Consider the following 23,723-nt stretch of genomic DNA (forward strand, 5'->3'; position numbering starts at 1 on the left):
CTGCTCTCTCTACTTCACAAACTTTCAGGACAACTTCAGCACCCAGGAGACTGTTCCTGCCCCTTAGTGGATCTCGCAACTGTTGTATGCAGGCATCCACTTCTGTCCTTCTGATATTGCTCTATTCTACTGAGTTCCTTGGGTCAGGCTCTCTGTATCTTCCCCTCAATATCCTTGAGAAGGAATCTATTGATTCTAATACTAGATGACACCAAAGTGAGAAGGGGCTATGGTCATCTAGTGAAACATGCCACTGACTGTGAAAATCGGCAAACTTGTCTGAATGAACAAGTTGATCACGTTGGATTCAACGCTGCCCCATTCATTCCAAGCAATGCATCAAGACTTAGATCCCCAAAGCATAAATCGTAGGATGACACTGTATAAATACCCACCCTCCCCATTTAAAACAATGCCCCCTCTTATGCGTTGAAAGAAGATAATATTATTATGCTTCACAGATTTGAGCCAAACTTGATGAGTTCAACATTTTATTTATCCCCAAGTTATTAAAAATGTCTACCCATTGTCTCGTGGTACTAAGAGTGGGAATGTTCATCAGCTAGGCTCCCATCCATTCTTCACGTGCCTCAGCTCGCTTCTTACTACCCCTACCTTCACCCGGAAATTTTCTCTAACTCTTCCAGGAAGATGTAAGTTCTTCTTCTCATCTGTCCCCCAACACCTGGTAAAGCACTAACCCTGCTATGGTGTAACTGCCACCTGCCTCTCCAGGTCCGCCGTCCACAGGCTGCAAATCCTTTGAGAGTAGAGTCCACATCAGAACCCGCTCACCTATGCTCCCATGGCAGCCAGTGCAGTGCCCAGCACAGGCAGACGCTCAAATACAGTTATGTGGCTTAAAGAAAAAGGGAAGATTGCTTGCCTCTGTTAATGATTCACATGTAGTTAGTCCAGCAAAGCCTCCTAACAACAACAACAAAAGAAAAAAACTAAAAATCTGGTTAAAATGGTTTAAAAAAAAATTAAATTTAAGAACTTTAAGAGACATCATAAAGTGAAGAAAAGCCAAATGAGGAGAAACTGTATTCCTAACATATAACCAAAAATGACCACACTTAAAAGAGATAAATAATTCCTGAAGACAAGATAACAACAAAATCACCCAATAGAAAAATGAAAAAATAGTTGAACAGATACTTTACTAGAAGAAAAGGTGGAGGAGGGAGGGAAGGATAGAAAAGAAAGTAAAGAAATCCAAACAACTAAAAAAATATGAAAAGGGACTCAACCTCATTAACAATCATGAAGATAAAAGTAAAACCACACAGAAGGTCACTGCACAGCCACCAGACTGGCAACACGGAATGTTCACACCAAGATATGGACCAATAGAGGCTAATGTGTGCTGCTGCAAACTGGCGCAACCACTCTGGAAAACATTTGAGCATCACCTAGCAAAGCTGAAGCTGTGCATCCCATGGCCTGCAAAGTCCTCCGTGGGTGTATGCATCTTGGAGAAAACGGTGGACAAGCATACCAGGGGACGCACATGTCATGAGTCCACAGCAACTGAGCTCATAAAAGCAACAAAACAGAAGGAATCCAATTATCCACTGCAATTGAATGAATAATTACATCATGCTAGGTTCACATGGTGGAGTCATATTTCACACAAGGGCATACGTACTGCAAAGAAATGAGTGAACTAGGAATACACGTGAGAACTGGTCAGTCTGACCAATGTAACTCTGAGTAAAGAAGTAAACTTCCAAACAAATATACAAGGCCAGGTGCAGTGGCTCACACCTGTAATCCCAGCACTTTGGGAGGCTGAGGTGGGAGAAATGGTTAAGCCCAGGAGTTCAACACCAGCCTGGGCAACACACTGAGACTCTGTCTCTACAAAAAAATTTTTTTTTAATTAGCTAGACGTGGTGGCACACGTCCACTCTGTAGTACCAGCTAGTCTGGGGGCCAAGGTGAGAGGATCCCTGGAGCCCAGGAGTTCAAGACCAGCCTGGGCAACATAGCGAGACTCTGTCTCTACAAAAAGTAATAAAAAAAATTAGTTAGACGTGGTTTAGAGATGAATACGTGGTTGGCAAAACTATAATGAAATAAAAAAGTATTAGGCTGATACAAAAGCAATTATGGTTTTTGCCATTAAAAGTAAGGCCATCCATGTATGAATCTCTAAACAAGGTGCTTTAGCATGTGTTTTACTGGCAAAAACCACAATTACTTTTGCACCAACCTAATAATTGTCATTGAAGTCGGGACAGTGGTGACTTTTGGGACAGAGAAAGGGTAGGCTCAGGAAGACCCCACAGGAGAGTGTCTGGCAATGGTCTATTTCTGGGCAGCAACTATGCAAGTGTTCACTTCATAATTATTCATCACACCACATCTTCATGTCATACGTACTATTCTGGACATACATTCTATTTCACAATAAGAAAAGTAAAGAAAGAAAGACAGTAAAAAGAAATATAATGACCAAATGGGTAAATAGGCAACAGAGGCCCCCTTCACAAGGTTTTTATGAGGATTATAGAGAACTTACATTAAATGCCTAGAATGATACATACCACCCAACTGGTAGTTATTACTAACATTAATAACACTGACAATAACAACACTTATTGCAGCACATGCAAAGTGATTTTTAGGTTTATTTTCTTTCATCTGTGTGATAAAAACTGCATTGATACTGTAACATATTCCAAAAAGGAGGCTATAGTAGGAATTTCTCTCTAAAGACCCAGTGACAGGCCTGAGGAAATATTAGCTATAACTCTGGCATTGCCAAGCTTAAATCAAGTTACCCAGGTGGAGAGATGGTCTTGATCATGCAAGTGCTTCCCGAGGGGTTTTGGTGTTAGGACACCTATAAGATTTACAACAGCACTTCTGCAGCTGAGGAAATGCGACAGGAAGATGACTTTTTTTCATTAATGTCTGGGGTGGCCATCAATCCCCTAAAATGCAAGCTAGCACCAAGTCACCCTGAGAAGTGTGTAGCTGGGCTGGGGGAGGGCGGGATCCCAAGTTCTTGAGAACTTTGAATTCAGACTTAATTCAGTTAGTTCTGAGACTTAGAAAGCAATTTCATTTAATCAGAGCCCGTAAAGGATGAAGTGATAGCTTCTTCAGTCTTACCTCTCTTTTATTTCTGGGGGAAAAAAACAACCAGAACAGATACTTCTGAGAAATATTCCCCACCACGTAGAGTGGAGAGGTCTGTGGCCTGTGACACTTCTCACAACCCCTAATTGGCAGAGGTTTCTGGAGTCAGACCTCAATCTAGCTCTACTGCCTAACAGCTCTGCAACTTTGAGAATGTTTGCTCCTTTTATTGCAACGACTGGAGCTAATGTAAACAGAGCTGTCTGCATGGAGATATTCATCAAATTATTATCATTGACAGTTTACACAAAGAACAGTAGAAACGCCTCAGTTAAAGGAACAGAACAAATAGTATTTCTTTTAACGTGCATTTGCAGTTTGAGCACTTCCTGTTTACATTTGCAGCAATAGATGAAGACGAGCTTAAGGAGGGGACCCCAAATTCACAACAGATAATGAGAGCCGTCACTGAGTTTCTACTACATGCCTCAGTCACCTAGGGTAAAGATGGAGATATTAACATTCTCATCTTGCAGACAAGGCCCTGCGAAGTTAAGCGGCTTGCTGAAGGTCATGCAGTTAGTCACCAGCCAAACCAGTGTTCTAGCTAAGGTCTGTCAGATCCTAATTTTCACGCCTCAGTCTCCTTGGCTGCTGGAGCACTGATCACCAAAGCTCACCATAAACAAGCTTCACTTCAGCAATAATCTCTCCTGCTAATGGATCAAATGAATGATTTCTGCAACTTTTGCTTTTATACTGTATTTTCAGTTTTGCAGATAACTTTGCATTTCAAATCACAGCATCAACAAGATGGTGCTGTTTTCACAGCAGCAATTCCAGCTCCCAAAGTTCTAGTAGCAAAACCTTCTCACCATTTCTTCCCCTTTCCTCTCTATTCCCTCCTCAGGACCTGGCTCTGTACAGACCCCCATCTGAACTGCCCACAAAACTACCAAACACTGCAGGTCAGAGTTAACACCACTGCAGTAGTGAAGATTGATTATAACTGCATGTGCATAGATTTCCAAAGAACACACCAGAAACAGATTACATGCACTCCCTCTTACTGGAATATATCCACTGAGGCTTCTTGAACATAACAATAATGAAGTTAGGTTTGCTGTGCTCAACATAAGAAAACAATACACTTACAGATAGTAAACCTGCTCTTTGCTAAGAGGAGGGCTCCTGGTGGGCTGCAGTGAACCTCTGCTGTGATCCTTCAGTATCCTCCAGGGCCTGGCTCACTGCATCTGGTGAGTGTGAAGAATCCCATGAGCCTTGGGACCATGTTTGCTGATCCTGGGCTGAGCACCTCCTTTCTAAAGCATTTACACATGTTTTATCTTGTATTAACCTCAAGAGGCCTCTGGCAACTGTGAGAGGAGGGAAGAACTGAGAGCTGAAAGCCACAGAATGGAGTGAAGGACCAGGCATGGCCCAGAAACAGAGGATCTGTTGAACGCTGTGCCCTTGTGGCTCCAAGCCCTTGAAGGAGCTCAGAGTCCTACCTCCACCTGGAAGTTGGCCATGATAAATCTATCACATTAAACTTCTACAGAACCTATTCATTTACTCATTTGTTCATTCAGCAAATATTTATTAAGCACCGCATAGGTGCTGGGAGTAGGACAAAAACTAAACAAAGGGCTTCAAAGAATTTACCTTCTAGCATCATGAACAAGTAAATATATAACCCGTTGATGCTGTTAAACACATAAAAATAAGGCATTTGAGCCAAGACCTGAAGGAGGTGAGAGAAGCCCCATGTGACTGCCTGGGAGAAAAGCAGAGTGAGAAGTGGGAAGAGCAGGTGTAACCAAGCACGGAGATGGAGTGGGACACGCCACGTCTGCAATGGAGGGTGGAGGGCGAGGCAGCGCGGGAACCAGGGGCCAGGCAGGGCAGGTGCTTGTGGCCACCTGTAGGATTTCGGCTTTAACTCTGAGTGTGACCAGAAGCCACTGAAGTGACAAACATACATGGGGTTCATTATACTATTTTCTCTACTTCTGGGTTCTCTGATAACCAGTGTTTCCCAAAGTCTGTTTCACAAAATGTAAGTGCTGGCAGGCACTTTGGGAAAAATGGGAGGAGAGGGACTTCTCCAGCCAAATGAGATTGAAAATCACTGCATACTGTGTCCCCACCACCTAACACCTACTGACATCCCAGGGAACTAGTGTTCTAGAGAGCTCACCGTGGAAAACACGGACTTACGGCCTCTTCCAGGGAGGGTCTATCTTGTCTCCTAGGTAAGCTGAGCTTCCTGAGGACAGAACCCATGTCTTCTGCTACTGCTGGGTTCCACCACAGCCAGTGGAGAACTGGGCACTAGAGACTCAGAACGGAACATGCAAAAACAAAAGCTTGATTGGCTGACTGCTGGACTCACCTCGCTACTCCATGTTAACTGCGCCCATGAGAAACTTCTTTTCCACTCAGAGGAATTCCATCACATTGAATCTCTGAACTCTAAGGCCCATTATCTACCCAGGGTCACCCAGTAAAGCTTGTGACTCTTCCAGAATGTTCTGGATGATGACACAGGCTGACAGACGGAAATGTTTCATAGAAATACTAGTTCAGACTGGGCGTGGTGGCTCACATCTGTAATCTCAGCACTTTGGGAGGCCAAGGCAGGTGGATCACGAGGTCAGGAGATCGAGACCATCCTGGCTAACATGGTGAAACCCTGTTTCTACTAAAAATACAAAAAATTAGCCGGGCGTGGGGGCAGGCACCTGTAGTCCCAGCTATTCAGGAGGCTGAGGCAGGAGAATGGCGTGAACCTAGGAGGCGGAGCTTGCAGTGAGCTGAGATCACACCACTGCATTCCAGTCTGGGTGACAGAGCAAGACTCCATCTCAAAAAAAAAAAATAAGAAGAAGAAGAAGAAGAAATACGAGTTCATCCCCAGAGGCTGCTCAGTGCCTGAGAGTCATTGCAGCAGAGCTACGTGAATGCTCCCCACCCCACAGCAAGAAGAATACTGATCACCAGGCCAATGGCCAAAGATCTGCACCCCTAGACTGGGCAGTGGGCAACTTGAAAAAAATGCATATTCATAACAAAGGACCAAGACTGTAAATTACAAGATACATGGTGGTGCTCATAAGGAAAATTCCTAAAGAACATTTGCACCTAGAATGCTCACCTTCTTCTCCAGCCTGAGCTCAGTGGGAATGTGAACCACGTGTACACAGGACAATGTGGGGGACCGGTGCACTCCACCTGACCCAAACATACACACCCAGACCCCCATGACCCACAGACAGTCATGGGAGACAAACAAGGGGAAAGAAACACAGAGGCAGAAGCCAAGAGATATCAAGAGACACATGCCCGAAAGGAAGAGGCCCTCAGACCAAGGAGCGTGGGGGAAGCAGATTTTCATGGGCTCACGTTAGCATGTAAAGAAGTTTGTACTAAAGATTTCAAAGTAATGTTGATGTTTACAGGATATCAGGTGAACGAGAACATCATTCCCTTCTCTTTTTCCCAGTGGCCAAGTATAATTCAGGCAGATTTGGTAGGTCACACTCTGGTCTATAATCCAAGTCTTCCTGAAAGCAGAGAGGCTCAAGGCCGAGTCCACCAGGCACCATCCACGCTGGGAGAGAAAAATCTTTTAATATATTTTTTGCCTCATCTCTTCAGGATTTACAAACCTGAGAACATGAGGCTGGGACTTAACGTTCCATCCAGGGTTGGTCACAACGGAAAAAACAAAAAACAAAACAAAAAAAGAAACAGCACAGGGTAAAGATCCAGAGAGAAAATGCCAGGTCTTCATATCATTTAACAAGCACAAAGCTATCTTGGTTTTAAAATAAGGCCAGAGACCAATTAAACAATTTAAGAGAATAAATGTTTTAAAATCGTGGCATACCACAAGTTCAAAAATGGCTTGTGTTGAGGCAATTATCTCATCACAATAAATAACAGTAAGTCAATCCACACTAATTGCCTTTTGTGCAAGCTTAGAAGACTCTTTAGCGTTCTCTGATTATTGATTTTTTTGTAATCACTTGTGTCAAAAATGCAGTATTTCCAGAGAATATACTGCACACTCTTAGACAGGATTTTAATTTAACATAAAACAATCCAATTTCCTTTTTTTTTCCAGAGGTGCTTTAAACATCTAAAATAGAATGAAGCTGAAGATGGCACTAAGAGGTTTTTAGCAGAGACTTTGCATTTCAAGCCAATTTAATAAATGGCCCCTGTTACCACCACCACATGGCCCTGCCACGCATCCCGCTCCCAACCCCACCCGCCACGTTCAAAATTAACAAGAAAACCATGTGTAATCTCAGATTCCTCATTTTCTTGCAAATTTGGAACTGATAAGCAAGACAAACACCACCAACAGAAACTCTATGCTTTACTTCTTTCCCTCTGCCCCTTGGTTCAGTAGTTTCCACTGAACCTGGAAAATGTTCTGGCTGCTAACTTTACACTCCATCAGCATTTTGTTTGAAGATTTTGCTCGAGTCTTGATAGCTAAACATACAACTGCAGGCTTAAACAGGCAAAGCAGTGAGGGGAAAAAGGACAAAGGGGTAAATAAGTTCTTCTGCTTCACTTGAAAATGAGACAGCGTGGACTAACGTGCAGAGAGTAGTTTTCACTACAGAGACATGGATCAAAATCCCAACTCTAGCTCACAGAAATTGTGTTACTCCTGAGCGCAGTACTAAACTAGACTCTGGGCCTCAGTGTCCTCATCCGCAAAACGGGGATGTTAATTACCTACCTGGTAGAGTTTTTCAGGGCAAACTAAGGTAATGCACAGAAAACACCTATGTAATGAATGCCAAGCACATGGCTATTACAAAGAAACCAGCCCACCCGTCTTATTCATTCTAATGCTAGATATTTAAACATTCAACCTTGTGATGGAACTTTCTTGTGGAAAGATGAAACCGTCTTCTAGGTAACAGGAGGAGTTGTAGTATAAATAAAACTGCAATGCCATAAGCAATGCCAGATGACTCAGCATTCTGAGGGGGTACTGAGACTCTCAAGCGATTACTTTGAACTATTTATAAATGTGTGGCTTCCAAACAATCTGCTTATTTGAGATCATTTTATTGCTTTCATTTCCTTGCTGACAAAGTTTAGATTGGAAACTAGGAACAAATTACACAGCCACATCCTCGGCTGACCTCATCCAAACATCACCTTTGTGCAACTGAGCACCCAAGCCCCTTATACATTCTAGGTGCTTAGATGCCTCGTGTATTTTGTACATACAACCATATCCCTTTCACACCGACACATTATAAAGGCCTTCGGGACCTATTTCATCATCAGGAATGCAAAAAGAGGTTATACTAGTTCCCTTTGACTTGTGGGTATCAGTCAATCAGAGAGCTTTCTGGTTGCTACAGGTTTTTTAAGCTACAGGTTTTACACAACAGGATAATATATTAATCCAATTAAAACATAATTTTTAAAAACTGATAAAGTTGGAATAATTAGTTTGCTGGTTTTCTGGGTCCCCACAGCACCCTGTACATAACTTTTTGTAGCACTTAACATATTTGCTGTTACTTTTGATGTCTATTTGGCTCTCCCCAGACTTGTAACCCTGGCAGACCAGAGGCCTGGCTTCATCCTGAAATCCTCTGCCCCTGTTGTGGTGCCTGACATAGAAGTGCCTGGTATCCAGAAAAAAAAATGTGTTGAATACATAAGTAAACATTTCATATGCTTTGCATCAAAAAACCAAATGAATACGGTACTGTATTTTGTACTTATGTTTTTTCTTAAAATTCTGAATGTCAAATCATGGTATCAGGTATTCTATATGGCATTCTCAGGAAAAGTTCCTCAATGATAATGAAATCAGTGATTGAGATCTTCTTTGCCTCTCACTAGTTTTATGAAAATACTTTTAGTTATACAAATTTTAGGCTGACAACAGGCAATACATTTCTCCGGCCGCATGGTGCACATTTTTGAAGATTCAATTGCATTTAGAGATACATCAAACATAAACTTTAAACAGTGTCTTTTCAAGATGATGGCGTGGATGGTTTCCCTTGTGAAAGAGCATACTCATCTACACCAAAAGGCTGATGGCTACAGAAGAGAAGGCCAGTCTCACCTTCTGGAGGTCAGGGACAGAGGAGTGATCTGAGCTATTTGTCAAACAGCAGAGAGGGTTATTCCATTTCAGAAGCAAAAGTATCTAAAGTAAGAAGGAAGGGTCAGCATGAAGTCATACTGAAAAATCTCCAAAATGCACAAATCTCAAAAACTATGTATTTCAGACCTGAATTCCTTTTTTGTGGACTTGCACATTCACACACCAAATTTTGACATGCTTTCCATAAATCAGGAAAAGCTCTTGGTGCACCTGGAGCTTCACAGAGGAATGAGCCAAAGAGCAAACTTCCTCCAGTGCTGGGGTCTTGTGGCATGTCCTGTGCGATGCAAAAAACTGGTGAGAGGTAGTGACGAGGAAAGAATGGCAGGGCAAGGGCAGGGCAAGGCCCTTCTGCAGGAGAATCACACTTTTTGAAAGCACAGGCAGCAGATCCAGCAGTGAAGGGCAGGGCCACTGAGGAGAGAGACATTTGCTGTTAGAAGGAGGCCATTTATTAAGAACTCCGTGTGGGAGACATACCTGGTAAAAGCTTCTCAGCAGGCACGGTGGCTCACGCCTGTAATCCCAACACTTTGGGAGGCCGAGGCAGGTGGATCAAGAGTTAGGAGTTCAAGACCAGCCTGGCCAAGATGGTGAAACCCCACCTCTACTAAAAACACAAAAATTAGCCAGGTGCAGTGGCAGGCACCTGTAATCCCAGCTACTTGGGAGTCTGAGGCAGAAGAATCGCTTGAACCTGGGTGGCAGAGGTTTCAGTGAGCCGAGATCGTGCCACTGCACTACAGCCTGGGTGACAGAGTGAGAATCTGTCTCAGTGACATATTTATGTGGTCAGGTACATCATGAAAGAATGTGCCCCATTAGTGGAATTAGGTGAATATGACTCTGTGAACAAACAGAACATGCCACGGGCACCAAGAATCTTAAACAAAGTCATGAAAGAAAGGAAGACTGTAGAGTCACGACAGTCCTGTGATGAAAAAAGGAAGAAACCAGGATGGAGTCTCTACAGAACTAACATTTGAGAACAACGTGACAAGCCCTCTTTACTTACTTCCTGACTAATCACAATGTGTACAGTGGCAAGAAGAGGTACTTCTTTTATCTCTGTGCTACAGATAAGCTGCAGAGGGGAGATTGCTTGCCCAAGGCCACCCAGGCAATAAGTGGGGAGCCAGCATTCTATGATAGTCTGACCATAGAGCCACAATCTCTAATGTCAAAAAAGGAAGGTCTTGTGCTGTAGGATACAGGCCTTCCATCAAACCTGCACACTGTTGTTTCTCCCATGGGGACAGTCCCAAGGGTCCATGAATCTCCAAGTCTTTCCTGAACTACCCACAGGTAATGCTGCATTGATAATACCCTTGCATGACAGCTGGCAGAGGACTCTCTCCTCGTGACTCTGCACCCGCCCAGATTACTCACATCAGCCACAGTCTGCTGTCTCACTCACCCTCCTTGCTCCTTACTCCCAGCTTCAAGTTCGGTGTATGTTGGAGCAGGGGCAATAGGTACATCTGATAGGCACCCACATTGTGCAGACACTGACAGGCACTGTCAGAATCACAGGGGTGGAGTATTCCTAGCTTCCAGCTAGGATGCAGAAAACCACAAGAGACCACTGCTCTCACACTAACAACTTGGCAGATCTATCCGATTGCCGAGGATACAAAGAAACCTAAGTGAACTAATTCTAGAAAAAGACCTGAGGTGGACAGGTCGCTATGCTAGAGACCAAGGTACCCACCAGTTCCTTTTCTCCTACTTTTATCTCCAGCATAGTGACCCATCAACCTCTTCCCTGTGAAATGGAGAACTTCACCAAGGGCAAGAGGGTTAGGGGCTGAAGCTGGGGCCAGAGATGAAAGAGGAGAGGAAACCCGCCCCTTACAAAGTACACGAGGCCTTCACCAAGTGCACCGCCGACTCTGCAAAGCGTTCCCTGGGCAGGGCAAGGCGGGAGAGCGATGCCTAGTAAACAGAAAGCCCCGGGTGGAGCTGGAGAGAGACAGAAACTCTACAGCATCCCAAAATGCTGGCAGCTGACCTGTAAAGCTGGTAGAGAGCCTGTATGACTGAGAAGGCCAGTGCTGGGCTGTAAAACACATGATTTCTGGAATCTCACTGGTGCTCAGATGCTCAACCTTGCTGAAAGCAAAGTCCTGATCCTGTTCTCAGAATATCTGAAGACAGTGAAAACCAACTCTAGAGCTGTTCGGAGCCCAGACCCAGACCCAGCTCGACTACAAATGAGATTTATTCATTCTTGAGTTGGCGGTTGCCAAGACCACCCTCAGGTTCAATGACTCACTGAGAAGACTTGCAGGACTAAGCATATAGTCATACTCATGGCTACAATTTATTATAGTAAAAGAATATAAAGCAAAATCAGCAAAGGGAAGAGGCATATGGGGTGAAGGCTGGGAGAAACCAGGTGTGAGCCGCCAAGGGTCTTCTCCAAGTGGAGCCACACAGCACATGCTTATCTCCCCAGCAAGGAACTGTGACAATACTTATGAAATGCTGTCAACCAGAGATGCTCGTTAGAGACTTAGTGACCAGAAACTTTAGTGATGGCTGATCATGTAAGTACCCTCTGCCTAGCATGTACCAAAATTCCATACTCCCAGAAGAAAGGCAGGTATTCAGCATAAATCGCATTGTTTGTATAAATGCTTTAGAAAGTGTTAGCTCCTCTTAACAGTGAGGTGCTACGAACTGTCTTGGAAGTCCATGTTCTCAGATGCCAGCTCAAGCTTGTAAGCAGGTCTCTCAAAGGAGAGCAGCCAAGCCTGCTATATTAACTCTTTTCTGCACAATCCCCCACACTAATAACATATACTTTCCCAAGGCCAACTACTGTTTACCTCAGTCTACTATTTTTTCACATACAATGTCTGGCATTCAATTAAAACATTACGAGGCATGCAAAGAAGCAAGAAAAGATGACCTCAAATCAAGAAGAAAAACATCTCTGCAGCCCTGCAGGGAACAAAAGAAAAAGAAAAAAGAAAAGATAAAAAAGTCAATAGAAACTGATGTGCAGGTGCCCCAGATGTTAAAATTATTAAACAAAAACATCGAAGTAACTAGAACAAACACGTTAAAAGCTCTAGGAGAAGAAAATAAAAAACATGTGTGAACAGATGATAAAATGTAATAGAGAAACAAAAACTACAAAAAAAATGCTACATGGGAGGCTGAGGCAGGAGGATCATTGCAGCTCAGGAGCTCAGGCAAGATACAAAAAGAAGGAAGGCAGGAAGGAGGGAAGGAGAGAGGGAGGCAGGGAGGGAGGGAAGGAAGGCGGGAAGGTGGGAGGGAGGGAAGGAAGGAAGGAAGGAAGGAAGGAAGGAAGGAAGGAACAAAGGAAGGAAGGAAGGAAGGAAGGAAGGAAGGAAGGAAGGAAGGAAGGAAGGAAGGAAGGAAGGAAGGGAGGGAGGGAGGGAAGGAAGGGAGGGAAAAAGAAAAGGAAAAGAAAAAAGAACCAAATGAAGATCCTAGAAGTTTTATTAAAACATCACATTTGGTGGTCTTAATAGCAGATTTAATATAGCCTAAGAAAGGATAAGTGCACTTGAGGAAAGGCAAATAGAAATCACACAAACTATACAAACTGAAACATAAAAAGAAGAATCAAAGGGAGAGAGAGATCACCTGAATGTGAGGTGCTATTAGTGCCTCACATATATGTATTAATATATATGTGTTAATATATGTGGTATTGCAGTCCTAGAGGAAAAGGAGAGAACAAATGAAGCAGAAGGAACAAAGAGATAATGGTTGAGAATAGTCCAAAACTGATGAAGGATATCAACCCACAGAAGCTCAACAAACCCCAAGTAAGGTAAATATAAAGGAAACCACACCTAGACTTGCTGATGTTAATATGACGAAAACCAAAAAAAAGAGGAAAATCTTAAAGCCGGCTAGAAGACAGAGACTCATTACACATAGAGAAACAATGATAAGGGTTAGAAACAAGAAACGATGAAAAGGGATGGAACATTTTTAGAGTCATGTCCCCCTAGAAGTCTATGGCTATCAAAATGTTTTTCAAACATGAAGACCACATACAGACATTCTCAAACAGACAAAAATCGAGAGAATTCAATTCTAGCATACCAGCACACAAGAAATGCTACAACAAGTTCTCCAAGCTAAAGAAAAGTGTATCAAATAGAAGCCCAGATCTGCGGGGAGAAAATGAAGAACACCAGAAAGGTAAATTATGCAGGTAAATGTATATTTACCCTTTTAAAATATTTTAATATTTTAATTAAATGATTTTTTAATTTTAAATCTTTTTAAAATTTTAGTTTCATTATGTATTTTTAAAATATTTTATAAATATTCACTGATTACAGCAAAAAATAACACTATATTGAGGAGTTCATAACATGAACATGTGTGACAACAAGAGCACAAAGTGTAGGAGGAGAGTAAATGAATTACAGTGTTTTATGCTTCTTACATTGTGCATAAAATAATATAATATTTGAAACTACAATATGTTGTAATAAAGATAAGGTAAGGTCTACAGCGACCACTAAAACAAGAGGAACACGAAAAAGTATGGTTAAAAGGTCAGCAAATCCCACCTGAGGGATATTCTATAAAATAATTGACCAGTATCCCTCAAAACTTCCAAGGTCATCAAAAACAGGGAAAGTCTGAGAAACTGTTAAATCCAAACAGATCCTTAAAAGGACACGAGAACTAAGGTACTGTGGTATCCTAATGGGATCCTGAAATAGGCAAAGGCCATTAGGTGTAAACTAAGAAAATCTGAATAAAATGTGGACTTTAGCTAATAATAATGTATTAATATTGACTCACTAGTTACAACAAATGTTCCGTATTGATATTAGATGGTAACAACAGAGGAAACTGGGTGTGGGGTATATAGAAACTCTCTGTATTATAGTCAAATTTTTTTCTATAAATCTACAATTGTTCTAAAATAAAAAGTCAATACAAGGGATAAAATGGAATACTAAAAAATACTTGATTCACTCAAAAGAAGACAGAAAAGAAGGAAAGAGAAGCAAAGAACTTATACAACACATAGAAAATAGATACCAAGATCATGCTCTTAAATTAAAAGATGTTGATAATTACACTATATGTAAATGCACTATGCACTCCAATTAAAGGGCAGTGATTGTCACCCTGTTACACACAGGTACATAATTCACATACACACATGTAGGCACACACACAGACACAAACAAGAACTAGCAGTGTGCTGTTTACAGGAAAACATTTTAAGTAAAAATATTTGAATAGGGCCTTTCTTTGCAGAATTCAAAACCCAGTGCACTGTCTAGCAGATTATGGGCTGTGGGGCCCCTGCATCAGAACCTCGCAGGAAAGTCTTCAAGTCGAGGATCCTAGGTTGGGCTCTAGGCTTACTGAAAGCATCTTCTGGGTTTAGAAACCCATTATGTGAACATTTATCAAGATCCCAAGGTAATTCTGATGTTGACTAAAGTTACAGAAAAGTCAATCTTGCAGGAAGGGTGGCAAGAGGCCAGAGCTTCTCCTTGTAAGAAGAAAGCCCCCTAACTCTCTTCATGAGAGAGCAAACCTGAGGTCCTCCCCAGCACCCCAGCACTTCCTCCCCAGGAATGGCTTGGCAGGTCTGATGGGCCAAGCCTTCCCAAAGCTGTGTGGAGACATTCCTTCCGGTCTGTTCCCTCAAAGCAACTCCTCTTTCAAAGCCTCTGAAATAATTACATCAGTCTTCATATTTTTCAAATAAGAAGACAGAGGCTCAAAAAGGTAAAGGAATTCCCAAAGGTTAACTAATTAGTAAGCAGCAGCACCAACATTTTGGCCCCAATCTGCCTAACCCAACAATTCCAAACAACAAGAAAAAAGTAAAGCAACATCAATATCTACAAATTTATAAAAAATACAATTAACACCTAGAAAAATATTTAGAGTGAGCTATTTTTAAACATAATGTAATCTCACCAAAAAGTATATAAACCACGATCAGCCTGGGTTATATTCCTTGCTGTGGTTCTTTCGAGAACTAGAGTCATTTTCAAGAGATAGGGGAGGAAACAAGAGCCAACAACTTTTGATCACCTGCCTGGTACCACGTACCATACTCACTACTCATAAAAAATGGTATTGCTTTTAATATCTCCAACACCAGAAGACAAACATCACTATCAGCATTTTACAGATCATAAAATTTGTTAAATAACACAGCCTACAAGTGGCGCAGCCAGAAATTGAAACGTCATCTGCCTGGTTCTAAATCCTGTGCTTTGCTATGAGATCTCATCACTCTCAGAGATTTTCAAATGCCAAACACAATCTCAGTGAAATTCCAAAGGCAATTTGCACTATCTTCATAAACAGAATCTCAATGAAATTCCAAAGGCAATATGCACTATCTTCATAGGATGGTATCACGGATGAGAAACATGTTTACATTCTGCTTTGACTTTAGATAGTTTCTAGGATAATATTCTTATTTATTATCTTCCTGTTTTTTACTTAAATTATTGAATAGGTAAAGCAATTAATTGACATGGTTAAAATATATATATAGGGAAAAGTCTCACTCTCAGCCCTGTCCCTCAGTCTACCCAGTTCCAACCCTCACCCACCTGCAACAGGTTATGTTTCTTTGTTTATTTTGCATGTATTCTTGCAAAGGCTTGAAAGCAAATATAAGTAAATATAAATATGGTTTTGCCCTTTTTAAATCTTATTTTTTGCCCTTCCTCATACATCTTAAAATCTTTCTATAGAAGTAGAGACATCCCATATTCTTTCCTATAGCCACAAAGCATCATTCTGTTGTTTGTGTGCCCCATTGCCTATTTAACCCTTACCCTAATTCATGGACATTTCAGTTGTTTCTAATGGATAACCCTGCACAGTAATCATTTCATGCATCTGCAAGTATATCTGTAGGATAAAATCTTACAAGTGGTGAGTCGAAGAACGCATGCATTTGAAATTTTGACAGATTCTGCCAAACTGACCTCCACAGGATCAAAGGCACTAACACTCCCACCAGCAATGTATGAGAATGGCTGTTCCTCATAGCCTCATCAATGGAGCATGCTTGCAAACTTCTGAATGTTTACCAATCTGATAAGTGAAAAATGGTATCTTAGTGTAGTTTTACTATTTTTTTTTTAATTATCAGTGAGGCTGGACAACTTGTCATATACCCAAAGTTATTCCCTTCTCTGTGATCTGTTCTTTTTATATATCCTTTGCCTATTTTTCAACTGGGTTACTGGTAGCAGTTTATTTTTAATATGAGATATTCATCAAAATAAGACAAATATTAAAGAGCTAATATCATATGAAAATAAAAAATAATTCCAGCTGTCCAGTCAATATTTTTTTCTTGGATTTTGAAAGTATTATCTTAAAATCCATTCTCAGGCTTTGATATCTAACAAATATGCTAAGAGAAATCTAGCATAGTTTCCTAGAATGAATGGGCCACTCAATCAATCTACCAAACTATCTGGGGAGGGAGGCAGAGAGATTCAAGATCAGCTAAAATGGCAGATCTCACAAACCATTTTGGCATGGGGTTGTGATGTAAGCCCTAGCAAGACTTTCCTCTCATGTTCATCTGTTTTTCTTCTCTCACTCTCTCTCTCTTTCCCTCCCTCTCTATCACTGACACCACCCATACTAAACTCAATGTCTCTCATGACAGCGTTTTCACAGGTTTTATGAATCCCATGAACTCAACATATAACAACTTTCAAACTTAGTATAGAATGATATATATATAAGGTTAGCACAAAGAGGATCCTCTTTAAATGAAAATGAGTGTCCCTTTTAAATGAAAAGATCAAATTTTATTTTAAAATAAACTCACTTTTGATTCATGTGCAAGGAGAATGCCACTGAATCAGCTCTGTCATTGAGAACATTTCTATCAACAGAGTTAGGGGTCCAAATGAGCCAAATTAGAGAGAACACCACAAGGTGATTCCTGCCTCCTAACTACACTGCCTTACGTAATGATACGTGGACTTATTTATTTGGAAGAAAGCAAAGAGTTGAATAGCTAGATGGAAGGATGTGAAGAAAGCAAAGAGTTGAATAGCCAGATGGAAGGATTTGGAAGAAAGCAAAGAGTCGAATAGCTAGATGGAAGGAATAAGCCTATTTCTGTTTAGAGAGTCCTGGCTCAGCAACATTCGTCTTGTCTAAGTATCTTCTCTGGCACCTCTTTCAGGTTGAAAATATCAGTTCCACCCTAGGGAATGCATTTTAATTGCATCTGCAAGAAGAGAAAATAACATCTTTACTATTTGTGAATTCTCAGATGTTTGATGGGCTTCACCCAGCGTTTTATAGCTGTTTAGATTTCAGGATGACATGGAAATACTTTTGGCATAAAGATATCCACTGTAGGGTTACTTATAACAACAGAAACTGGGAATGACCAAACTATCCAATTATGAAAGGAATGGTTACACTATGATAATCATCCTTACGCAGCCATTAAAACTAGTTTATAAATACATTTTCATAAAATGGAAAACACCTACAAAATGCTGATTTAAAAGGCAATATTAAAAACTGCATATAAGCTCTCTGGCCCTGCCTTTCACTGGGAAGGTACCCTAACAGCAAACCACCAGGCCAGCCATCTAAGCCACATTCTCCAATAGAGCTTTATCAGTGGTAAGCCTAGGCACCGATTTCCATCAAAAAGAAAAAAAATCTGCATTTATAATATGACCTCAACCATGTCTAAATAATATCAAAAAAATTCCATATGGAAAGGAATCAACAAGTACTTTCCGAATTTTATTTAGTGAACACATTAATTTTATTTTTGAAATAAATATACAAATAAGAAATATGTACTTTTAAAAGGCAATACAGGAATTTGCCCTTATTATAGTATTTCCTGACACAAGTCATATATTGTAAATCGTACATCTACATCTAGAAAAGCAAATCGATTTCATCTTATAAGCCAATTGCAATTGATTAGTAGCATCTGTGTGAGGATGTTGAGCTCTAATCTAAGATTAGTAAAAAAGAGAGACTTGATTTCTTTGTAATGTTTGCCATTGGAATACGTATGAATATTATATATTTTCTGATCTTTCTGAAAATGCTCTACCACGGAGTAGATGTAAAAGGAAGAAAAGTCGGAGAATATGATTGCCAGAATAATGGCCCTCAAAAAAGTCCATGTCCTAATCCCTGGAACCCATAAATATGTTACCTTGCATGGCAGAAAGAAATTAAGATTGCAGGCGGTATTAAGTTTACTAATCATCTGAGCTTAAAATAAGGACATTCATTGTTGTAGGTTATCTCAGTGGGTTCAATGTAACCACCAGGTCCTTAAAGGTAGAAGAGGAGGCAGAAGAGGAGAGTCAGAGAAGGAGACATGGTGAGTGATGCCATGTTGCCTACTGTGAAGATGAAGGGAGTGACCATGAGCCAAGGAATGCAGGTCGTCTCTAAAAGCCAGAAAGGCAAGGAAGTGGATTTTTTTCCCAGAACCTCCAGAAAAAATGCAGCCCTGCCAACACCTTGATTTTATCTTAGTGAGATGTGTGACAGACTTCCAAACTACAGAAATGTAAGATAATCAATCTGAGCTATTTTAAGCCACCAAATTGGTGGTAATCTGTTACAGGAGCAATAGGAAATAAACACAGAGAGTGGGAAGGGAAGACGACAGGGAGAGAGTGATTATCACTATTTGGATGAGGGGTTGGCATGAAGCAATTTCATTTTGCTTTGTCAGTCCCAATTAATTGAGAAACACTACCTAAATTGACATGCATTTGATGAATACCCTAAGTTGTGGGATGAGAGAAACTAAGGCTGGATTTACTGTTTCTCACTCAGGTCTGAATCTCTTTCCCATCTATAGTACCACTCAATACGGAGGAAGCCAAAATCCACAGGGAGCCCAAGGGAAACCAGCCATGACCCCAGGTCCAGCTCAGTGCAGCAGGTCCTGAGGCCCAGCACCGGACACCAAATATGTAATGGCAGAAGTTAATAATACATATGTGGGTGATTCCTTAACTGAAACCACCCCCAAATCCATTTCCTCTGCACATAAACCAGATAGTCCACAATCTTAAAAACAAAACAAAACAACAACAATAAAAACCAGTAAGGATTTCAGGGCAAAAAGGCTGTTTCAGCTAGGTCTGATTAGGGAAGGAAAATGTTTCACAGTGAAAACCAAGGAATGATTGAAAAGTCTAGTAGCAATGCTGCAAAAGCCAGGAAAATAATTAACCTCGCTGGGTCTAATTTTCTCACCTCTAAAGTGAAATTTGCCTTAGTTCTCTATTTTCTAGCACAATAATTGCACTAGTCCCCCAAAGAAGGACACCTATATGCTGTGAAATGTGAAATAAAGCTCTTAATTTTAAATATGTACACAAATATGCATAACACTAAAGACCCTTCTTGATTCAGACACTGCCACAATCCCACTAGGTGACATATGAGTCCTACCTAAGAAACTCACGGTCAGTACAGGTGGCTTTAAAAAGCAGCTATATAAGCAACACCTTTCAACATCCTTAGTTTCTCCAATTTCTCCCTTTCTGCCCCCAACAAGTAACTGAGAACATGTAGTGAGAAAAGCACAGGACTAGGAGTGAAAGGATGAAGTCCATGTTTTAGCTTCTTCACTTCCTGGATATTGAAGGCATACCAGCAGATCCCTCTGAGCCTCCCTCTGACACTCAATGTCTTCAACTACAAGAGGGGGAACCATGAAAATTCACCTCCCACGAGGCTGTTCTGAGCATAAAATTAACTTGCCAGTGGGGAAGGTCCTCGTCACCTCAGAAGTGCTGAATGCAGGTGAGTCAATAGCATCATGGTGACTGAAGTCAGTGGATATAGCCATGGCAGAAAAGACTGGCAGGTGATCAGTTAGCTTCTCTGAGGTTTAGAATCTTCGTATTTCAAAGACGGAAGATAATATGTACCATGAAGGAGATTCTAGATGATGAACATGCAGTTCCTGGTACAGTGCCTGCACGCAATGGATGTGCAATAAACACAAGCCAGCAGTGTGCTGGTGTAGGGTCGCCCAGCTCCCCAGTGCTGTCTTTCTGTGTCCTGACCAAAAGTCAGGGTGCCTTGACTGTTCTGTGAGCCAGCCAGCTGCAGGATTTCCCAGTAGGCTCGAACCAGAACTGATGCCTCGAACATTCTCAGGCACCAATAAAAATATCTAGCTTGTTCATAGTGAAACCCTGTCTCTACTAAAAATACAAAAATTAGCTGGGCGTGGCAGCGGGCTACCTGAGACCCCCTGTAGTCCCAGCCACTTGGGAGGCTGAAGCAGGGGAATCGTTTGAAACCAGGAGACAGAGGTTGCAGTGAGCCAAGATCGTGCCACTGCATTCCTGCCTGGGCAACAGAGGAGTGAGACTCCTTCTCAAAAAAAAAAAAAAAAAGAGGAGTATCTAGATTGTTGCCCAAAACACCACTGAAAGAAACTAGCCTTGGCCCTGAGCCAAATTCCATTAACGCTCATACAACTCCATACCCTGAACACCTCGCTGTGGACATATCCAAGTAGAACACCCCATGCCCTGTCCCCTTGCTGTCTGTGGCAAGGACTTAGTAATTGCTTTAAACAAATCACCCCAGTGTTTAGTGCTTCTTTCTTTGGAATCCCAACAGGCCCTATATCAGGATGGTTTGGGGCACTGCCTGGTAGGAACTCCACTGCCACCACTTTTGGGGTGATTCCAGCTGCAAGTCCAGTGGGACAAAACAGATGCCCTGCAGTCCCTCCCATGTTCTATGATTCTCTGGGATGTAATGGTAGACACAATTTCAAAAACCATTTTAGAGCAACAAGTTTACAAATCTTGATGATTCATTTCTATGTGTGCCATGTGTGTCATGTTGCTGTGCCAGCAACGGCAGTAATTTTAAGGGTCAAGTTTCCCCAAGTGCTGAGCAGAACTTTTTACTGAACACATTACTGCACCCTAGTTATTGTTGTCAATAATTGCATCATAAGCAGTGGCTAAGCAAGCATTATCACCTACACTGAAGAAACACCAATTAGAGGCATTAAAAGAATATGAAGGGCCACCATCTCCTGAGCCTCTGCAACATGCTGGGCACTGTGGTGGACACTCCTGAACACAGTCTCCAGTATTTACAACTGCTTGCCGGGTGGGCTTCATCACACCTGCTTTATCAGGTGACTCACCTGCGGCAATCCAGGATCTGAAAGCAAAGATAAGTGTCCCTAAAGCCTGCAAGCCTTCCTCTAAATCACTCCAGTGCTTTTATGCAAAGATTGTGCCTTTTCTTCTGTCTGCATCCTCTTACACATCTTTGACTTGGTTTCCAAATTACAGAGAAATGCTATGCTTCTGGAACGAGAGAGCACAAATAAGCTGCACTGTGCCTCAGACTCCATGTGTACCAGCTAAGGGGGCCCCAAAGCGAAGGTAAAACCAACAAATAATGAAAGAATGCTCTCTCCATCTTCACTTTGAAAAGCAACGCCTTTTCTGCCTGAACATCTGCCTCCTTCTCCAGAGCCCTCTTACCTTGAAGGAGACATGCTGTTCCATGTGCCGCAGCAGCTGTGGCTTCTGGGCCGCTGTGTAGTCACACACCGTGCACTTAAACTGCTTCCCTGGAAAGAAGCGGAGGACAAGGTGAGCGTCACCAGGCCAACAGCTCCCACTGTGAATGAAGTGCCAGGCATGCAGCCAGGTACACAAAGGTGCTCCTTGCCATGTGAGGATCAGAATCTCAGAAGGGAACAGCGACGAGGTGCACAGGCACAATGCAGCATGCTCAGTCTTCAACAGGTGGGAGTGCAGAGGCGCTCCCCAGGGAGGGAGAGGCACAGCCAGCTCCACCTGGAGAGGCCCCATGAGCAATGACATTCGATCAGGCTCCTAAAGAAAAAGTAAGGGTGTGTCCAGCTGCCCAGAGAGAAGGGCATCGAGGGAGAGGGGTGCACACAGATGAGACTGCAGGGGAATGGACCACAGGGTGCTCAGGAAAGTGGAGCAGCTGCATCTTCCTTCCTGGAGTGGAGCAGCTGCATCTTTCTTCCTGGAGTGTGAGGTCTGCAGAAAGTCAAGAGCTGAGCCGGAGAGGTTGCTGGCCCAGAATTATCAAGGGTCTGGACCATCTCACAGGGACCTCAGACATAACCCTGAAAGTCAGGTGTGTCTGCAGGATGATGGCCAGCAAAGTGCAGGATCTGCGTTGCAGAACTCCTAACTCTGGTTGGAGTGCCAAAGACATTTTGGGGAGAATGCTAGAAAGAAAACTAGGGAAATGTAAACTACTGGTCTTAAAAAGATTAAGGTTTTAGGCCGGGCGCGGTAGCTCATGCCTGTAATCCCAGCACTTTGGGAGGCCGAGACGGGCGGATCACGAGGTCAGGAGATCGAGACAATCCTGGCTAACACAGTGAAACCGCATCTCTACTAAAAATACAAAAAAAAAAAAAAATTAGCTGGGCATAGTGGCGGGCACCTGTAGTCCCAGCTAGTTGGGGGGCTGAGGCAGGAGAATGGCGTGAACCCGGGAGGCAGAGCTTGCAGTGAGCTGAGATCGCGCTACTGCACGCCAGCCTGGGCGACAGAGCAAGACTCCATCTCAAAAAAAAAAAAAAAAGATTAAGGTTTTAGCAATATTTAAACATTCAATAATGGGATATGTTAAAACAAATTAATAGATGTATGAGGTACACTACATTTTGCCTCTGATTAGCATAAATAAAACCTCAACAAGCAATAATACAAACATGTATAACCAAATGTAAATGTGGCCTACTTCATATAGCAGTAAAGAATTCAACAAGCAGCTTCTAATGGTGTAAACCTCCTCTGGGCATTACACCCACAGCCACTGTGGCTGAGTTCCCAGAAGTACTGGCTCCTCCTAGAGCACTCTTGCACCTTTCCCTCTTAGACATTCCCCCTCCCCTCTATTCACTGCCAGCTCACCTGGAAACCTGTTCTCACTATGATGCCAAGCCAATGGCAGATTTTGGTCTGTATGTTACTGGATGACTACTGCATGTGACTCCATTAATAGTCCACACTTTGGAAATCTTCTGTTCCTTTGACTCCGCAACAATACCACCTCTCTGGGCTTCTCTATTCATTCTGAGTACCCCTGAGGCATTCCCTCTCACCAGGGCAGCTATCATTAGGCCCTGATGTTCCACAGTGTTCCAGCCCACACTCCTAACTCTAACTCTACAAGCATCCTTGCATATAACTGACCCTAACTGACCCCTTCAGACTTTTGTAAATCTTTGATGCCAAAATCAGCATCTTCTACTCTGATCTCTTCTCTGAATCTGAGACTTGAGTATCCAACTGCCTGCTGGACCAGCCACTTAGCTGTCCCAAATGTCCTAAGCTGGACATATCTTCTTCACCAAATGGCTTCCACCTCCAGCCTTCCCAGTTTATCATCCATCTGATCACCTACATCAGATACCCAGTAGCCTTCCACAACATCT

The 23,723-nt window shown here is 42.2% G+C and overlaps 1 protein-coding gene across 2 annotated transcripts in view; it reads right to left on the bottom strand.

The window, feature by feature from the left end:
• Positions 1-23,723, bottom strand: part of ZFAT (zinc finger and AT-hook domain containing) — a 234,782-nt gene that overhangs the window by 64,953 nt on the left and 146,106 nt on the right. For both annotated transcript variants that reach the window (XM_003276274.3, XM_003276277.4), the window contains one exon: positions 21,781-21,869. In XM_003276274.3, the coding sequence (XP_003276322.2) occupies positions 21,781-21,869 (89 nt within the window). The remainder of the gene's footprint in view (positions 1-21,780; positions 21,870-23,723) is intronic.

Source organism: Nomascus leucogenys, chromosome 16, assembly GCF_006542625.1.
Source record: "Nomascus leucogenys isolate Asia chromosome 16, Asia_NLE_v1, whole genome shotgun sequence".
NCBI lineage: Eukaryota > Metazoa > Chordata > Mammalia > Primates > Hylobatidae > Nomascus > Nomascus leucogenys.